Source organism: Rissa tridactyla, chromosome 1 (genome assembly GCF_028500815.1).
Source record: "Rissa tridactyla isolate bRisTri1 chromosome 1, bRisTri1.patW.cur.20221130, whole genome shotgun sequence".
NCBI lineage: Eukaryota > Metazoa > Chordata > Aves > Charadriiformes > Laridae > Rissa > Rissa tridactyla.
This window is the reverse complement of record NC_071466.1, coordinates 6,815,894-6,834,787: the sequence shown is the minus strand read 5'-3', so window position 1 is coordinate 6,834,787 and position 18,894 is coordinate 6,815,894. Positions and strand designations below refer to the sequence as shown.

General features: G+C 45.0%; 1 protein-coding gene across 1 annotated transcript in view; it reads right to left on the bottom strand.

Annotated features, from left to right (window-relative positions):
* The window catches only part of GUCY2F (guanylate cyclase 2F, retinal), a 45,190-nt gene extending 27,936 nt beyond the window's left edge, over positions 1 to 17,254 (bottom strand). Inside the window, exons 1-8 of the mRNA XM_054188293.1 lie at positions 16,516 to 17,254; positions 14,099 to 14,400; positions 11,094 to 11,448; positions 6,576 to 6,660; positions 3,238 to 3,334; positions 2,302 to 2,436; positions 1,417 to 1,497; positions 132 to 308 (exon numbers count right to left, since the gene is read on the bottom strand). Of these exons, the coding sequence (XP_054044268.1) occupies positions 132 to 308; positions 1,417 to 1,497; positions 2,302 to 2,436; positions 3,238 to 3,334; positions 6,576 to 6,660; positions 11,094 to 11,448; positions 14,099 to 14,400; positions 16,516 to 17,254 (1,971 nt within the window). The remainder of the gene's footprint in view (positions 1 to 131; positions 309 to 1,416; positions 1,498 to 2,301; positions 2,437 to 3,237; positions 3,335 to 6,575; positions 6,661 to 11,093; positions 11,449 to 14,098; positions 14,401 to 16,515) is intronic.
* Positions 17,255 to 18,894: the final 1,640 nt, after the last annotated feature.

Here is an 18,894-nt window from a genome sequence, read left to right as displayed (position 1 = left end):
TATACCAGTATAATTGCATTCACATTGGTTTTCCCTGCATTACTACAAAAATCCCAAAGTTCTGGATGAAATAGCTACGTGAATATAAAAGTCACATGCAGGTCATGCCTCAGCAGGAGCAATGGATTTACTTTAATTAGATCCATCACGAGAGAGGACTTGAACATCCAATCCAGTTTCATATCTTCGTTTCTCAGCAAGTCCTCCAGGCTTCCTCGGGAGCAGTACTCTGTCACGATGGCAAAGATGCCACAGTCAGAGAAAAAGCCCAGGAACAGATTCACATTTTCATGACGCAGATCTTTCATCTGAAACAAGACAGTGAATCACAGCGAGAACAAGTCAGCCAGACATCTGCTCAGCAGCTTCTCTATATCATTAGATGTCCTTAACGTTCCTGTACTTCCAAACAGTCTTTCACACAAGGATTGGGGAGCAAACAACCTCTTTGCTGCTTACTTTCAGCGATCCTACACTCTTTTCTAACTTTGCTTTTCTTAGTCTATCTGTTAAGACAAAGAAAGCAAGATAGGAAAAGCAAACTGAACAGAAATTTGGTTTTATTTAGACAAGATGGATTGGATCTTTCACTAGGACAAAATGGCTTCACGGGGGTAAATTGAGTTCAGCATGTGGAGTCTTGCTCCAGCTCTAGTGTGATCTGGAAAGGAATACCATGCCTGGAGGATCCAAAGTTATCCATCAGTGGTGGCTTTGGACACATGCCCTGGTAAATTTGTTATACGCATAAAAATGCCACTCCTATGTTAGCAATAGCTGCCAACAACTAATGGCCCTGAATTTGGAAAATAAATGTGTTTGCTCGTCATTTAATAATAATAATAAAATGGACGGCTAAAAGTAAACTTCTAACAGGAATCTTAGCTGGAGACACAAAGCAAATCCTAGAGAAATGCACAACCGTGTCTGTGCCACATTGTCAACAAATAACACATGAAAATAGCGCCCAGTGCATCACCCTGCCCTGACACAGGCAGGGATGATCTCCTCCAAACCGCCCTGCCTTTCTAGACAAGGCCACTTAGAGGACTCGTCATACATTCAGCACTGCACCAGCTTTGAAGTGTCAGGTCCAGGCTGGGGTTTTGCAAGCTGCTGACTCTGACACATGTGTCATTGGTAAGTTTGCCAGATGCAACCGCGCATGGTCCATTCCAACAGATTTCACTGGGTATGACTCAGTGACAGCCATGATTTGAGCAACTGGGTCCAGTGGGAGGTGTCCCTGACCATGGCAAGGAGGTTGGAACCAGATGATCTTTCAGGTCCCTTCCAACCCAAACCATTCTGTGATTCCATGATAAACAGGAGACAAGGAGGATAAAAATACGCTGCAGTCACAAAGGTCCCCCAAGCAACCTTCCCTCCACATACCCAGCCATCCCCTGTTCCTACCTTCCTCAAGATGCCGGTGGAGCTTTGCCGCAGATTGTGAATGGCTCCCATCTCAAATTTTTTCAGCCACACCCAGTCTCCCTGTCCACAATACAGGAGGGTGAATGATAGAGCAAGTCTCTGAGCAACAGCCAACATTGGGACCTGGGTCTGAATTCCAGATCCTCGACTTTGAAAGTGGCTGGGGATTTTCAGTGTTCATGGTGGTAGATTTTTTCTATATTGCACCCAAATAAGAATATCCAGTGGAATCCCTAAAAAATTGGGGTGAGATGGGACCTTCACCTGGATCAGAAATTCATACCTGGAAGGTGTATTAGTATCTGATAAACAATGATAACTTAATTCAAAAGGCAAGTAACTCTGTCCAGAGCTTTTCTCTGGCATTAATGATCCAGTTTATTTTGCTTCTTTCGGTGAGAATCATCATGCCATTTTTTCAAAAAGCTGTGGTTTTAGGAAAGAACTGATGGATGGTGTGTTTTTTATTGGCCCCTGCCTCTGCTTAAACTCCATACAGTCCTATTGGCACACGGGGGAATTTGATAGCCTTTATCCTTTGTATTTGGATCCTGTCTTGTAAGAAAGGTCCTTATTAGACATGTCACCACCTAAAGGCTCTATCTTGTGAGAAAGGTTCTTCACAGTGCCTTCAGGACATCTCTAACAGGGACCAAACCTGGCAACACCACATAAGGATGTCAAATAGCACCACCCAACAGGACTCCAAGTGTTGGAGTGAGGTTTGGGGTGGAGTCACCTTAAGCACTGGTAGGTCCATGCTTGGGAGTAACTTATTTTCACCCTCGGGGTCTGTCAGCAGTATGCACATCCTGAGACCTCAACTGAAGCAGTGGGAGAAGGCTGCATGAGGTCCCAACCTACCTCATACAAACCCACATTGGAGGTTTCATGGGTGGCAGCTGCACTTTTCAAGGAAAAGGAGCGGGTTACAGATTTCAAGCTTCTGCCATCCGCTGCTACGCTGTTTGCATCAGTCAGACTGTCCAAGGTCAGTCTCTGGAAGGCAACAAAAGCGGGTGCAAGACAATTACCACCTCTGGATGCAAACCTCCACTCCAGCTCTGCCTCAGGCCGTACATTTCACCCATGCTAGCAACCTCCCAAACTTCTCATCTCACCTCTCTAAATGCCTCTAAAAGGCTCATGAGGTTGACCTTGTGTAATACCTTGAAACACTACAGCGGCACTCTAGGTGATGGAAATGCCGTGGCTCAGGGGAGACACCAGAGGAGTCAGGTGTCTCTCTGAGCAGGGCACAGGGAAATGTCTCCTCTGGCATAGACAAGAAGCCTGTAACTGTGCCAGTGACCTCAGCAAAGGGATTGCTCCGCAGCAGTCCGTATCGTTGGCATGGTCCCGGGCATGGCTCTGGCCTGTACCAAATAATACTCCCTCAGGAGATCCCCAGCTCTGGACAGGAGCCAGCACAGGACAGGAACGGTTCCCAATAGGCAGTTTGGATGCAGAGGCTTTATTTTAGAAGGTAAGATGGTTTAGCTATATGGACATGAACTATGCTATGCCATCTAACCTCAAGAACAAAGAATAAGCTTTGGATGTTAAAATACACACAACCAAGGGTACTATTTTACATCATCATAACAGCTTTGACAACGCATGTGCATCTAATCTGAGCCTCAAAAACACTCAGCGTACGGGAAATTTTTTGATATGCTGGGGAAAATGAGACACGGAGAAGTGAATGACCTTCCCAGAGCTTCATGGGTATGAAAATACCCAAAGCAAACCTATCTTTGAGTGTCTCACCGCATTACTTTCAAGAGTGGAAGGACTTACCTTTTTATGTAGTTCTGGGTTGATGAAGACGAGGTCATCCAAGGTCAGTATTATCTTGTTAGGTCCCTTGAATAGCTGGCTGTTCAAGATACTATGCCTGAGAGATTTGGAGAGTCACAGTTATCATTATTAGGCAGGTAACCAGTTTACACCACCTTCAAGTCGCCCACGTCTGGCTTCCCTGCAGTATTAGGAAAGTGCAGCACGCGGTGAAGCAGTAGGGATGGATGTGGTTGAAAGCAGTAGACAAACCATGATGTCGTGTCTTGAACTGATATCCCCTGAGTCAAACAGCAAGGCTCAACCAATTCACAGACAACAAAAGCTTTAATCTCTAAGGGTCTCATCACAAATAGACATCTTGAGTCAATCTGGCTGCAAATATGAATTGGACATCTATGTAATGCATACTTTGTTTTGCTTGGGTTTATTTTTCATACGCCAAATCATTCTGCATTAGGAGACAATAATAGGTTTTAATAGACCAGCCAGTCTGGCTGATGAGCTCTCAGGCACACCAGCCTTTCCTAGGGACTGAAAGCAAACCATGGATAATTTATAAAAGCTGCCTGGGCAAAAGTCACCATCAAAATTTACTGGCTGAATCTCCATATCGTAGCATGGTGCAGTACAAAGCACACAGCAAGATGCCACCTTGTAATGACTGCAAGCTTGTACAGAGGGAAAAGCTGCAGGGAATGAGCAGTTTGGCATGTGTGACAGTGCAATGCAGCGTGGAGGTCTTGGAAGCAGTATTGCTGAGCCAGTGCTGCTCGTCTTGGTCAGGAGTAATTAGAACAAGAAGACTGTGCTGATTTAAAGCTACTTCTTCCAGGACTTGAGCCAGATGGGATATCTATCATGCACTGTGTAACACAGGACAAATGTGTTTCTGGCATCTTCACAGGATGCTGCTGCCCATTTTCCAAGGGATGACTCTCTGCACTCCTTGATAGGCTACCAGACTTGAAGAATTGCCACGGGTGAGAGAGAAAATTCAGTATAGTCGTCAGACCGGCAAAGAGACTATCTGTTCCTTGACTGCACCCTGCTACTGGCCCATCTTCTCTTGAATTTACAAGGCAGAAGAGACCACAACAAGAAACGGTGCACTGTCAAGGACTACGTGTTCATGGGACAGTTCAAACAGGCTTATGTCCACTTCCTGTAAATCAATACGAAACATTCCAGCATTTCATTGTTAGTTTTTAGCTGGGATTCATCTGACACTAGTACCCACCACATGGCCATTTTAGGGACTTAGGGAAGAGGCAGAAGTCATACCCCATCATTTTGAACCCACTATTTCAATAGACGTCAAGGTCTAGCACTGAGCACAAAGCACACTATATCTATTAGACAGTCAAAAACTCATCAAGCAGGAACAGAGAAAAGAAAGGAAAGCTCCCTCGCTGCCCTCAGTGTTGCTTTATTTGTTTAATGAACTTTGTTTACACTACAGCAGATGTCTCTGCACACATCTAACACTTTGCCTGATGAAGTGGGCAATAGGGTGCCTTTTTCTAACTGTACTATAGCAGGAATCCACTTCGCAAAATATCTATAGATCACCATGATTTCCGTTGCACGTACCACTCCGGGCAATTTAGAAGAGCACAGACAGCTTTTTGGAGTTCAGAGGGAGCCTTGGCCATATGACCTTGGTCATAATCACCTGAGATGATTTTTTATAATCTTTCTCTAACCACTTGCCCCAAGCCACCCAACCCAGGTGCATGCAAAAATCTCATCATTTAGGTACCTTTCACCTGCCCTCCTGAAAACCTTGTTTGGTCAATCGCATCCTCTCCCCCAAGCATGGAGGAAAGCACTCCTCTGCTGAAAGCAAAGCACGGAGAGCGGAGTGACTTGTTTAAAGCCATGGAGCAGATCCCTGGCAGAGCTAAGACCAGAGCTCCCACGTTTGAACTCAGACGACGCTGTGGTTTAAATTTAGTTCCAGACATGCCCCTCCCTTACATAAATCATTGCCTGAGTCATGCTAGACTTTTTCTTTTCCCTTGCAGATGGCCATACATCTTCACTCATGACTGAGCCTTCCCAAGCACAGTCTGGTACTTGTGGAACAGCTTACAAGTAGAGTAGGCAGTAAGACTGTCTTTTATTTACGTAATTGTTGAGGTCGGTGGCCAAGGAATAGACGAGGGCTTTAAAGTGCGGGTGGATGGAGGCGACCTCCTCAGTGCCTGCAATTATAAGGTATCAGGAGCAGCTGTGTGTTATAAGCAGGGGAACTGTTTGGGGTGTTGCTTTCTGGGTGGCCTTATATCATCTGGGTTTGGAGGGATGATTCAGGAGTGGAGAGAAAACATGTTTTGGGATGATTTGAGAGGCAAAGCTGGATGGGAAAATCCAGGAACCCTGCTCTGCTGAATTCATTGCTGCTGATTAAATATGGCTTCTAATTTCACTCTAATTTCACTCTAATTTCAGTCATGCACCAAGTAAACATCACTAATGAGGGACAGATTACTCCAGGGTCCAGTTTGGAGCATATTACTTTAGGTTATGGCCATAGTGTCCTTGCTAAAGAGGTACCCATAGCTCGTGGACCAACCAGTCCATTCTGGCTCATGTCCACCTTGGTTATAGAGTCGGGACACAAGCGTGACCTACGCGATTGTTGGAAACTGTCCCTTCCCCAGCAGACCACTTCATTTGCTCCAAAGATCCCATGCCCAAACCAATCTATATGCCACGTGAATGACCAGGGAGATGGACTCCAGTTCAAAACAGGGAGTGAATCAGATTGGTAATAAAGAGGTATCCTAATTCATTGCTCTGAACCCTCTCCAGAGATACTGTCTCTTTCTCTTTAGTACTTGAAGAAAGTAAAGAGGGTCAGCCTAGGTGTTTCATTGGAAACATGATTACAGTAGGGACAGAAATCCAGGAAAGAATGTGCTGGAATAAGAAAAAACCCGTTTAGCATGGCAGCCCACTTAGCCTCCACCCTGATGTTCTTAAAGCAGATTCTATTGTTGGTTTGTATGGCACACTTTGCACTTCCAAAGTTATAGTCACCTTCCTAATGCTTCAGAGCCATCATCCAGCTAATCATTCCAGCAGCAGGTGGCAATGTTCTTCCAAACCTGGACTGGATTAAGGGTAAAATTGCTCTTCATGAGAACTGCAGAACCAATGCCCATAGTGCTTAAGCCACTATCACTTCATAAAGTGAAGAGACATGTGGATGGAGAGCAGAGGCCACAGTCAAACCTGCTCTGTGTTCCCATGGTCCAAACTGCTGGTTAAAATGCAAGTCTCCCACAGAGGCGAAAAGTGGCACCCAATCAAATACGTACTGCGATTCTCACCTGATGAGAGAAGTCAGGCCCACAGCACAAAGCACCAGGGCAAATATCAGCATTACTCCCAAAATCATGACTGTAGGCTCAATCCCTGTGTGGAGAGGGGGAAAGAATCAGTGAATTAGAAAATCCCTTTGATTTAGGCAATACTATTGAAAATATCAGTATCAGACCATTAGACTACAAAGTCAAATATTCAGCCAGGAGAACGCTAGAAGTCAATTTTTATGTGATATTAATTTGTGAATACACAAATACTTACTGACTTTATTTACATGAGACTGTAACTACTTTAATTATTTATTTCCATGCACTTTTTTTCCCTAACAGATCTAGAGCCCTGGTTGAGTGGAAAAATATTTTTTTTTTCTTCAAGTAAATAAAGACTGGACTTGCAGGGAAGAATTCAGTTTTAGAGGCAGCTTCTGCAAAGTTCGTAACTTTTGAACATTTGACCCTCTTCTCTCCAGGAACTGAAACACTGAAAAAGCTTTATCATGTGGTACCAAAGTGACGGCCAGAGTGAGTCACCAGCCCATCTGGGATTTTTCATTCCCTGCTACAGATTTCTAACACTGAAAGGAAGGCTGATGTCTTCCTCAATGGGCCCATCAACAGAAAATACTGGAGACACATATTTTGCTCACGAATGTCTGTCTTTGCTATAGAGGTAAGGAAAGCTGACATGAGTGCATGAGCTAAATTCCAGTGGGAAGTGTTTGCTGTCTCTGCCTCTTCTGTCTTCTGTTTACTCTATTTTATTCTGTCTGTGTTCAAAGATCCTTAAACAAAAACACGCATGGAGAAATTAGGGTTGATAAAAGGTTCATGACTTTAAGTCACTCCTGCATCTAAATCACAGGCCTTTTTGCAAGCACTGAGACCAAGAGCTTCCCAGTGAAAGCTGCAGGAATTTTTGAAAATTAACATTCTTTTCAGGAATAGACAGAGCATTTTAGCTGAAATTTTCCTGCCAGGTTTGGACTTACTTTCTGCTTCAGCCCAGGGTCCTGGTCCCTGATTGTTCTCACGCATACACAGAAACAGGTTGCCCAGAGAGGTGGGAGATGTCCCATACCTGGAAACATTCAAGGTCAGGTTGGACGGGGCTTTGAGCAACTGGGTCTAGTGAAAGATGTCCCTGCCCATGGTAAGGGGGTTGGACTTGATGACCTTGAAAGGTTCTTTCCAACACAAACCTTTCTATGATTTTATGGTACTATGATTCTATATAAGAAGTCACTCCACTTTCATGCTTCAGCCTGGAACTAGCCCTGTATGCCTCCATCTGAGAAGAAATTCAGGTGCAATAGAGTTGATACTTCACACCCATTTCTCCACCTCACAGACAGTGTGGGTGTAGACCAAGGTTTCGCTCCACTAAAGAAAGTGCAATGGAGACACAGACAGCTTTCTTCAGGAGGGGCTCAACTTGAATACAGGAATGAGCAGGGTCACAGCAACCTGGCCTGGAGGCCAGAGTTTGTTCTTCATGCAAAGACAAAATCAGAGTGTTGGTGTTCCTGTAAGAGCAGGTGACAGCAGCCTGATATTCATATGTTCATCCCTAGGAGTCAAGGGAGCTGCCGAAGAGGTGTTTCCCTTCGGAAGGGTGAGTGTGAAGCCAGAACACATCTCATAAAGGTCTTCCACAATGCTAGATCCATGGAAAAGGAGGGACTGGATCAGCTTAGAGGCAGACTTGTAGAAGACCTAATGCTCTGGATCCCTGGACACCTGCTGGGAAACTTGCTACTGAAGAGAGAATGAGCTTTGAATAGCCCAGTCATAGGGGCATGGGTTGGTTCTCTTGCTGGACAAAGTGTAAAATGCCTCCTGAACAAACTAGTGATGAAGTGTAGGGGTATGAAATGCCCATCTCACATCTCTGCATGGCCTTCTAACATTTCCAGAGAGAATCTGTAACCCAGACCACAATATGGTAGGGATAATGTGGAGTTTGTTAATGCTCTCTTCTGTATTCAATCAAGGTTGGGGTTTTTTTACTGGCACCATCTCCTGAGCTTCCTCAGGTAGCCCCCAAAGTCTCTGATGTCTGAAAAATCTTCTTTGAGAAAGAGTCTCAGATAAATTCTTTTGCTTATTGCCATTACATTTTATAACCCACAAGTGCTTGACCATACTTTAGAGGACTCTAAGGCAATGTGGTACTTGAACGTGTTACCAGAAAACTGAGGAATAGCAAAGGGCCTGTCCCTGATCATATGATTTGCTCAAAGTATGGGCACTGTTACCCGTCATGACATGAGAACTCTTCCACAGCTGGAAAACATCCAAATATAATTTAATTCACTGAAGCAGCATCTGATAAGCTGAGAGAAAGAACTGGTTGGAGCACAAAATTCACTGGGGTGACAAGAGACAGTAAAAGGACAAGAGAAGAGGAAAATAAACACCCAGATAAACAAACCCTAAGGAATAGGAGATAGTGAAAGCAATACCAAAGACCAGAGCGCCCATGTCGCTCATGGATGGGCCATTGCAGGAACGATGCAAAGCCTTGAGAAACCTCCACCAGAGCTTTATAACTAATCAGAAGTGAAAACAAGGTTATCGCGGGCTCATGGGAAAGAGCAAACTTCCAGCATGCTTGAGGATACTTGTGGGATTCTGTTAAACTCATTAGGGGATGCTTTAAGGGGACTAGGGGAGTATATGAAACTTCTTATTGGTTGTTTAGAGGAAGGGAAAAAATGGGGAAAGGGAGGAATATGGTTGAGTTGGGGAGGCTCAAGTGTGGGATACTGGATGGAGATGCTGGTCACATATAGTCATGTTGCGCATTTTTCCAGACAAACCCTCCTCCTGATCATCACCATCTGTCCTACCTTCTTCCTAACCCCTATTCCTAAATTTTTTTTTCCTGGGTGAGTGTGCTCTCTGTCTGTGTATGACATTTGTAGGCTTCATGTCAACCTAATCAACAGGTAAGATAAGAAGTCCTGACATCTACAGCCCATGAGAGAGCACAAATCTGGAGACTAGTCCTGCAGATGCCAGAGGGTTTGAGAGCTGGCTATGGGGGGAATTACAGGTCTGGACCACCTACCAGAGGATGCATTTGTGTGTGTGCAGGAACCTGATTAGGTGGTGCATAAGAAGAGCATCAGGTTGTTTGTGTTGTCCCATGATTTGGCAATGCTGGCTGTGAGTGGAGGTGCCTGTAAACACATTGTTCTCCTGTACATGTTAGTGTGTCAGTGTCTGCATTCTGTGTGCGTGCGTGTGTACTAGGAGCACCCACTGAGCCCCACTCCTGGTGGACCTGGGGTCAGGAACCACAGCAGCCTGGCAGCTTCACATCCAACCCTTCTCCAACCCTAACTCCATACAAAAGCCAGACCGAGGCCTGAATTTAACTCTAGTCATAAAATTCAGTCTCTGAAATATTAGCAATAATAATAATTAACTGCTTCACTGACAAATGCCTCAAGCTTTATGCTTTCGTAAAGGTGCGAACATAAAATCTCATCTCTCTAAAAATCAGTGGGATTTTTCCATAGACTGCAATGGGATGCTAAATTGCTACGCTGTTCCTAATGGCAGTGCAAAATTAGATATATGATAGCATTATACTTGTCTCTTCTATAGCTTGCCAGCTGCTGTAAGGTCAGTATATCTCCAATTTCCATGGAGCAACACTGATTTAAACCAGCTATGGCTGAGCCAAGGGGAACGTTTTTCTCAGCTGTTGAATGAAATATTCTGTAGATGTGGTTAATTTTGTCTGTTTAAGTCATATCCTGGAGCCGTAGGAGTAAATGCTTGGTAGTATAAGTAAATATGTCAAGTGGAGGCTAAGTATCCTACCCTGAGATTTTGGCTTCCCTGTGGACTTTAAAACTCCACCACAGTTGCGGTAAATTAAAAACAATAAGTAAAGGCAATGCCCAGTCTCACAGACCTGGGAAGCGGCACAGATACCTCCGCCCCCAAGTCTTCGATTACCACCTCTGTTGTCTACAGTAACTCAAATTATTTTGAGTAATGATTATCATCTTTTCTTGATGAGGTGAGCACTGATGATCCTTAAAGCTGCATAGCTAACTGGGTAAAGAAGCTGGGTTTAACCAGGAGAGATGGCGAGAGCATCTGCTGTTGCGCAGCTCTCTTAGGCTGTCTTCAGTGCAAATCCTCTTAGTGCCCTCTCCCTCAGAAGGACAGGGACACAGTGTTGGCTGGAGCCTCTGGCATGTATTGGTTGCTGTCAAAATATGCAAATGTTGACTGTTAGACCTGGAAGACTCTTTCCAGCACACAACAGTGGCAACAACCTTATTGAACTAAAAAGTGATGAAAGAGTCTTGTGGATCAATTGTGGGATCTCTGTATAGGACTCCCATTACAAGCAGCATGATGACTGTTCATATTTATATGAATTTCTGGAGTTTAGGGTTTTTTTCTTTGGGGCGCTCTCCCTTGGAGTAAAAGATGAAATAAAAAAGAAGCATGGACCCAATGCCACTTGACCCTGGGTTCTGGGTTTTTTTTAGTCTTTCTTACCTCCATTGCAGAGAACATCTGGGTCAAACCAACAACTGGAGTCTGGCTTGGGTGGAGCTCCGCTGGGAAAGTGGATGTCCCGGCCCAGGGAATTCACAGAGTCTGAAGACAAGTCCAGCAAGTGGGTTGGGAAGAGCTGGTTCCCACCACCATCTGTGTCCAGTACCACATAGTTGCTCATCCCCTTCCCACAGTGGTCTGTCTCTACCCGGTGACTAAATCCAGGGAAACTGAAGTTTTTTGTGTGCTCAGCTATGTGAGCTCCTGAGATTCTGACTCCTTTCCTCCGAGCACTGTCTATAGCCATTGCCATGAAGTAAATGGCATCATAGATTGTTCCAAAAAGTGGAGAAACCTAAAAATACAGGAGAAATTGAGGTCAGGATATACTGCTGCCAACCTGTGGTTTGAGATCTGTGGCAAAAGATGTCCCACTGACTAAGCTGTAAACTCAAGGACTGAGACATCTGGGCGTTAATGCTCACGGAGCAATGGGTTTGAAGAATCTTAGGTTGAAGGTAGCTATGGATCGACCCAATATACGCGTGACTTTGAATATCTGTCTTTTCTTATGGCTGCTTCCCAAAATACAATTTTGAAATATTTTTAAAACTGAGTAAAATTGCTTTGTCATGGGAAGAGCCAAGACTCTGAGCCTGATGTTCAGCTGGCATTTTATCACAGCCTGCCTCAAAACACTGTGCTAAAACATCTCCCATAAACAGAAGATCAAAGCCAGAGGTTTGCCTCCCTACCCAGGTAGGGAAAATGTCATGCCCCAGGGATCAGTTCTCTCTGTCAGAACACTTTTTATTCCTAAGATGTAAAAACCACCAAGCAGAGCCACAGCAATTCATTCTCTGGGGTACCAGAGCCTTTTCTCCGTGCATTTCTCCCTTCTGCGCCAGACTTGACTTAGGAACCTATAATTGTACCCTCTCCTAAAAACACCCATGGTGGCTTTGCAATCACATGGTCATTCACAGTTGGTAGGTGAAGACAGAATATAGCCATTCACTCATGATAAAATGATGTGTGCGGTAGGGACTCACAGAAATTCACATCTCTATTGGGATTTGTTGACCAGATATAGACACTTACAACGTAGATCCTACACTCGTTATAGTTAACTTGGGCTCTCATTATAATGACAGGAAAGAAATAGATACTTTCAGGGCATGATTCATCTCCTCCTAAGGCAGACATCATGCAGATCTGATAAATCATGCCTTAAAAGTACTTATAATTTTTTGAAAGATCATAGTGAGACTTGAAGATTAGCTCATCTGAATCCAGCATCTCTTTACCAGTATGGCAGATTCCCCAATTTTTCTTGCAACGTTTCCAAGGTCGCAACTGACTTGTTTTTTTTCTAGGCTACCGGTGACATTTAGATAATTGTGCTGACAAAGAATAACTTTGACTATAGTGTTGAAATGAATAATGCCACAATGATCCTAAGCATTTCCCTCTAGAAGCACCCAGTATTCTGTTTGTCTGTCACATCCCCCCACATTCTCAGGCATGTGGACATCTTATTCTGATGCCTTAGAAACTCCACGGACTTTATCCTCCTTAGGAGACACCCCTTCATCTTGGGCCTACACCAGTTAGCATGTAGCAAATCAAATCTGAGAGCCTCAGAGACAATTCCTTTCTCTTGAATTTAGATTAGATATTAGGAAAAGAATCTTTGCTGTGGGTGGTGAGCCCCTGGCCCAGGTTGCCCAGAGAAGCTGTGGGTGCCCCATCCCGGGAGGTGTTCAAGGTTCAAGGCCAGGTTGGACGGGGCTTGGAGCAACCTGGTCTGGTGGGAGGTGTCCCTGCCCAGGGCAGGGGGTTGGAACTGGGTAATCTTTAAGGTCCCTCGCAACACAAACCATTCACCAAGCTGGGTGGGGTGGCTGACACACCGGAAGGCTGTGCCACCATACAGAGAGGCCTGGACAGGTTGGAGATCTGGGCAGAGAGAAACCTTATGAAGTTCAACAAGGGCAAGTGTAGGGTGCGGCACCTGGGGAGGAACAACCCCATGCACCAGTACAGGTTGGGTGCTGACCTGCTGGAGAGCAGCTCTGTGGAAAGAGACCTGGGAGTCCTGGTGGACAACAGGATGACCATGAGTCAGCAATGTGCCCTTGTGGCCAAGAAGGCCAATGGCATCCTGGGGTGCATCAAGAAGAGTGTGGCCAGCAGGTGGAGGGAGGTCATCCTCCCCCTCTACTCTGCCTTGGTGAGGCCGCACCTGGAGTACTGTGTCCAGTTCTGGGCTCCCCAGTTCAAGAGGGACAGGGAACTGCTGGAAAGGGTGCAGCAGAGAGCTACAAAGATGATTAGGGGACTGGAACACCTCTCTTATGAGGAAAGGCTGAGGGATTTGGGTCTCTTCAGTCTGGAAAAAAAACGTCTGAGGGGTGACCTTATCAACACTTATAAATACTTAAAGGGTGGGTGTCAGGAGGATGGGGCCAGGCTCTTTTCAGTGGTGCCCGGGGACAGGACAAGAGGCAATGGGCACAAACTTGAACATAGGAAGTTCCACCTAAACATGAGGAGGAACTTCTTTCCTGTGAGGGTGGCAGAGCACTGGAACAGGCTGCCCAGAGAGGTGGGGGAGTCTCCGTCTCTGGAGACATTCAAAACCCACCTGGACGTGTTCCTGTGTAACCTGCTCTAGGTGACCCTGCTCTGGCAGGGGAGTTGGACTAGATGATCTCCAGAGGTCCCTTCCAACCCTATGATTCTATGATTCTATGATTCTATGATTCTATGATTCTCTGAATTTCCAGGATTGTCCTACAGTTGAACTGAGTTAGATTGCCATATATTCAGGACAAACATCCTTTCCAAACCAATGCAAACCACATTCAACTATCACCATATATTTCTCAAAATAAAAGCACGCATTCTGGGTTGTCTTTTGCCTGTACTTTCTCTATAGCTATTGTTTGTCTCATGTCTCCCACTACCAGGTCTCAGAAAAGCCCAAGAGAAAGAATATTTACCTGGCTGGCTTCCAAATCCCTGGTAATTTCACCACTTTCTTTAGCTTCTCTGAATGCATCATAGAAAGTCCTTTCTCCAGACGCCAGTGTGATTGTCAGCACAGCATCATATGCTTCCTGGAGCTTGCTGTTATTATCAAAGACGTTGAATGAGTTGTTTTGGTAAGGAAGACTGTATAGCAAAGTGTCGTATGGAACGAAGACGTATCTTCCATCTGCTAGTCCCATTTCCAGAGCTTTTGTGAGTAAGTTGGCCTGTTCCTCTCCTCCAATGAGCACAGAATGCATGCACAGGAGTATAACTGAAACACAAGGATTGTAGCGTTGTTAATCCATGTGGGGTTTTCAACACAAAATAGGTCCCTCCCACTAATAAAAGGGCTGTCTGAACTGCTGTGTCAGGTCAGACCCTGATGGTCCCCCACCAGTGTGATGTTCTGAGGAAGCTGGGAGCTACGATCATTTTGTTCAACCTCTGGAGGTCTGCAACACCTAGTTAAAGAGGCTGTGAGCATTACCCATTCCTGGAGCCATACAGAAGGAGGAATGGAGAGAAATTTTGACAAAAGTGAGGCACAGACCTCATTCCTATCATGATAGGAATTCATGGTCCTGTGCCGCCATGGGCTGAGAGATGTGAGCTTTCCCTTTGTGTGCCCTGAGCTGACAGACACCACACAGGCATTAGCAGTGCCTAAGCCCCACCTGTCACCATATATATGGATTTTAGGTTGGGCACCGTGTTGTGTTTCAACATCTGGTCCATGCTGTTTCTTTGCCTGCAAAACGCCATGGGGTCAACGTCCCCATGCCTTGTGAGGAGATCTGAAATACAGGTGTATCTGTTTTGCAGGCTTTCCACAGTGCTCACTGGCCCTTCATGAAAGGAATCACTCCTGATCTTTCATCCGATACCGCGCTTCAAAACTCAGTCAGTGAGAGGAGCAAAGTAGGGCAATGATGGGAAGGAAAGGTGCAAAGGAGACCTGCCTGCTAATAAACCAGGAGGGAGCAGGATATATGGTCTGTTCCTTAAGAGAATAAATATCCTTAGCAAAGTAGAAGCTGAAGAGAACAAGAGCATTTTCAGGTCTCTGAATTACAGAAAAGAGACAGGTACTAGGCAGTGATTCATCCCATACTATAGTAGAGAGCATAAGCTTGTCAGATGACCTTATGAGGAGCCACTAAGGGAACTGGGACTGTTCAGCCTGGAGAAAAGAAGGCTGAAGGGAGACCTTCTCGCTCTCTACAACTCCCTGAAAGGAGGGGGTAGAGGTGGGGGTTGGTCTCTTCTCCCAAGGAACAAGCAATAGGACAAGAGGAAATGGCCTCAGGTTGCACGAGGGGGGTTTTAGGGTGGATATTAGGAAAAATTTCTTCACCAAAAGGGTTATCAAACATTGGAACAGACTGCCCAGGGAAGTGGTGGAGGCACCATCCCTGGAGGTATTTAAAGGATGTGTTGACATGGTGCTGAGGGACATGGTTTAGTGGTGTTTTTGGCAGTGTTACGTTGATGGATGGACTTGATGGTCTTACAGGTCCCTTGCAACCTAGGCAATTCTATGATTCTATGATTCTAATCATGTTTGAAGAGGAGCTGGTTCTCTCCATTGATTATGAAAGGAGCCCATCATCTCTAACTCACATGGAGAGCTATGATGGTGATGAGATTAACCCACTCAAGGTGGATTTGGTCTCAAGCATAGATTTGAGCATTGATAAAACTCCAAGTTAGATAGCACCTTGCTACCATCATTAGTCTTTCGCAGAAAAGTGGAAGTCTTAGGTAAAATGCATCCTCATCTGGATTCACAGTGCTGCGTGCAGAGGTGTACACCCAGGATCAGAGCTTCATCACAGACTTCCTAACAAGACTCTGAACCAGAAAAACATAACTATTCCCCCACATTTTCTCAAAAGAAAGAAGATCATTCTTTATTATGTGCTGTGCATCAACAAAGGCCCTTGCACTCCTTTAGTATGTGGTATATAACACTGTTTTTCATTTCTGATGCCTTCACTGAACCACACATAGCAAGGACACAACATCGAAGCATGAGATTTTTGATAATCAATAATCCAAACCACCATAAATTTAAAACCTTGTATAAAAACCCCACTTTACACTTGACAGTGTCAAGCACAGACATCCGTATACTAAATATCATTTTTTCAGACAACCTGTACCCAATCTTTCATGTTGTAGAAGACAATTTTGCCCTATCTCCATTCACATACAAGATGTCCAGCATTCTTTTACGTGAAGCCCTGGCTCCATTAGGGTCAGAGATAAAATTCTGCTTGACTTAAATGACTTCAAAATATCATTCTCTAAACTATGCCCATTGAATAACAATGCAGTTCTACCCTGGAGAAAATTAAAAAAAAAGAACGAGACTCAAAGCACTTACTTCTAATGCCGGCAACTGCTTTAATCTCATTCCAGGTGTCTTCAATGCCTTTTTCTCCTTTACGCACAGATGTAACAATGCCTACAGGAAGCCCCTGGTTCCTGAGAGCACTCGCTAACTTGTTGGCTGTGTCCATCCAAATATCCTCATTGGAAGCAATGATGCCAACATGAGCCCAGTTAAAATATTTCATTATTGTAAACAAAACTCGGGTTGGAGAGGGCAGGGTCCTTACGAATATAGGGTGGTGGATGGTGGAATCCAGTTTATAATTGATGCACATCCATGAGAAGATGGCTTTATTCCAGTTTTCCCCTAAAAGTGTAGCCACCTCACAGAAGCCAGGGTTCAAAGGGCCTACGAAAGCCGAGGAAAGCTTTCCAAAGTCAATGAATCTAACCAAAGCTCTTGATGTCTCACATTCTTCTTGCAGGACCACATAATCCAGCCTATGGCCAAGATCTAAGGAAGGATCTTTGCTTATTCGTTCCACTGCTAACCTGGCAGCCACGTGGGGAAAGGCTTTGGAAAAGAAGGGGTCACAGTGCCAGGGGCCGAGCAGTCCAATTTTAAAAACAGAACAAAGTGCTGGAGAGGAAAGTAGGATTATTCCCAACAGCAGACACCAGAGAGCCTGGAAAAACGTCTTGGGTGAATTTCCAGTGTTGAACTGATATAATCTAATGTGCCTCAACAGCACGCTCAACAAGCTCTTAGGACACAGTAGGAGAAATGACATTGTTCTACAGGTGGGTGGGTCTGCGCCGAGTTCTTCAGGAAGCCAGGCAGTCCATTACCAGCTGCTGGAAGAAAAGTAGATTACACTTGCCTTCCTGTATACGTATTTGTTCAGTGCGTGTAGACACAGCTGAGTCAGCCCAAATTACACAACAGTTCTCAAGGTGCAAGTCTATGAGGTGTCCAAACCCTGCACAGACACGTGGACATGCACCACACAAGGCACCACACCACACAGACGAATGTCCAACTCGTGTCAGTTAGACGTACCATAGCCCTTAAATGGACACTTATATAAACATCTCAAAATGCTTTGCAATATATTCTGAAACCAGGTAGCGAAAAGTGAGTCTGCTTTGTTTGCAGCAGTAAACACAATCTATGGACACACTGTGTTTTGGGTTCTTCAGAAGGATAATTCCCAAACCACACAGACAAACACATGTATAAGAAAATAAAAAGGTGAAACGCAATAAGCCAACAATTTTTGCCAATCCAAAATCCTTGGTGAGTTTTGAATATGAATCAGAGCCCCCACAAACATAAATATACACACACATATATAGACCTCTATATATATATACATATAGTTAGAGATCATGTGTATGGACATATGATTTAAAAACTTTCTGAAAAGGTTTTTCAAGGACAACTCATGACAGAGACTCTTAAATCTGGCAAAATGAAAGGTGGATAAACAGGTAATCACAAAAGGAGGGAAAAGGAGGATTATGATTTGAATTTAGATAAAGAACTGTTAAATAACTGTCAGGGCAAAAGCTTTGTGTTCACTCTTGGCTTAAAATATTCCTGGCTAAAGACCAAGAGCCATGGGGTTTTTTTGGGAATAACAACCTCACCTTTCACAGCCAGGTACAGAAATTGCAAACCCACAACAGTCTCCCCACCATCTGCAGTGTCACCCCGTGGCTTAGAAAATTTGCTGATCCAGGCAGGTTTGAGCTCTAAAAATAGCAGCCCCCTGACACCAGCTTACCTCTTCATTACCGGAGAAGTATTTTTATCCTGGATCCTCAGCCACGGCGGCATGCAACACAGAGCACCCGCAATGCAGCGTGTGCTGTAAACGCAGCCACAGGTCCTCTAGCCTGATGGAGAGAGACCTCCAGAAGGACCCAACCACCAGTGGAGCAGCTTCTCACCGGTGGCAGTGTCTATCCTCAGATGTGGGTCTCGCCTCAAGGATAGGAGATGCATGGTCAGCCTCCCCCACAAGTGCACTTGGGTGCCCACCTCCTTCAACTCCTTGCTTGCATGGGCCACTCCAACTTGGTGTGTGCTCTAGGACGGTGTGCTCCACGTTGTATCAAAAGCTTCCTATGTCCCTTTTGGTGAAGGCCATCCTTCTCCTCCAAGGTTTCACGACTTAGGGTACATCCTCACAAGCCCTTAGTTCCTCGATGAAGGTCTTGCAGAGCTCCAAGGCTGCTTCACTCTGAACTGCCTCAGTGCACAGGTGTACTCATATCTAACTCAGTAATTGTAGGGATGGCATCTTAAAGCTCTGCCCTTGGATTAGTGGGATTTAGCTCCTGGGATCTGTCCCTGCAGAACAGCTCCTTAAGTCTCCCTGCGCCTCAGTGGGGATAGCTCCTCTTCTGCCCCATAAGCAGCAGAGAC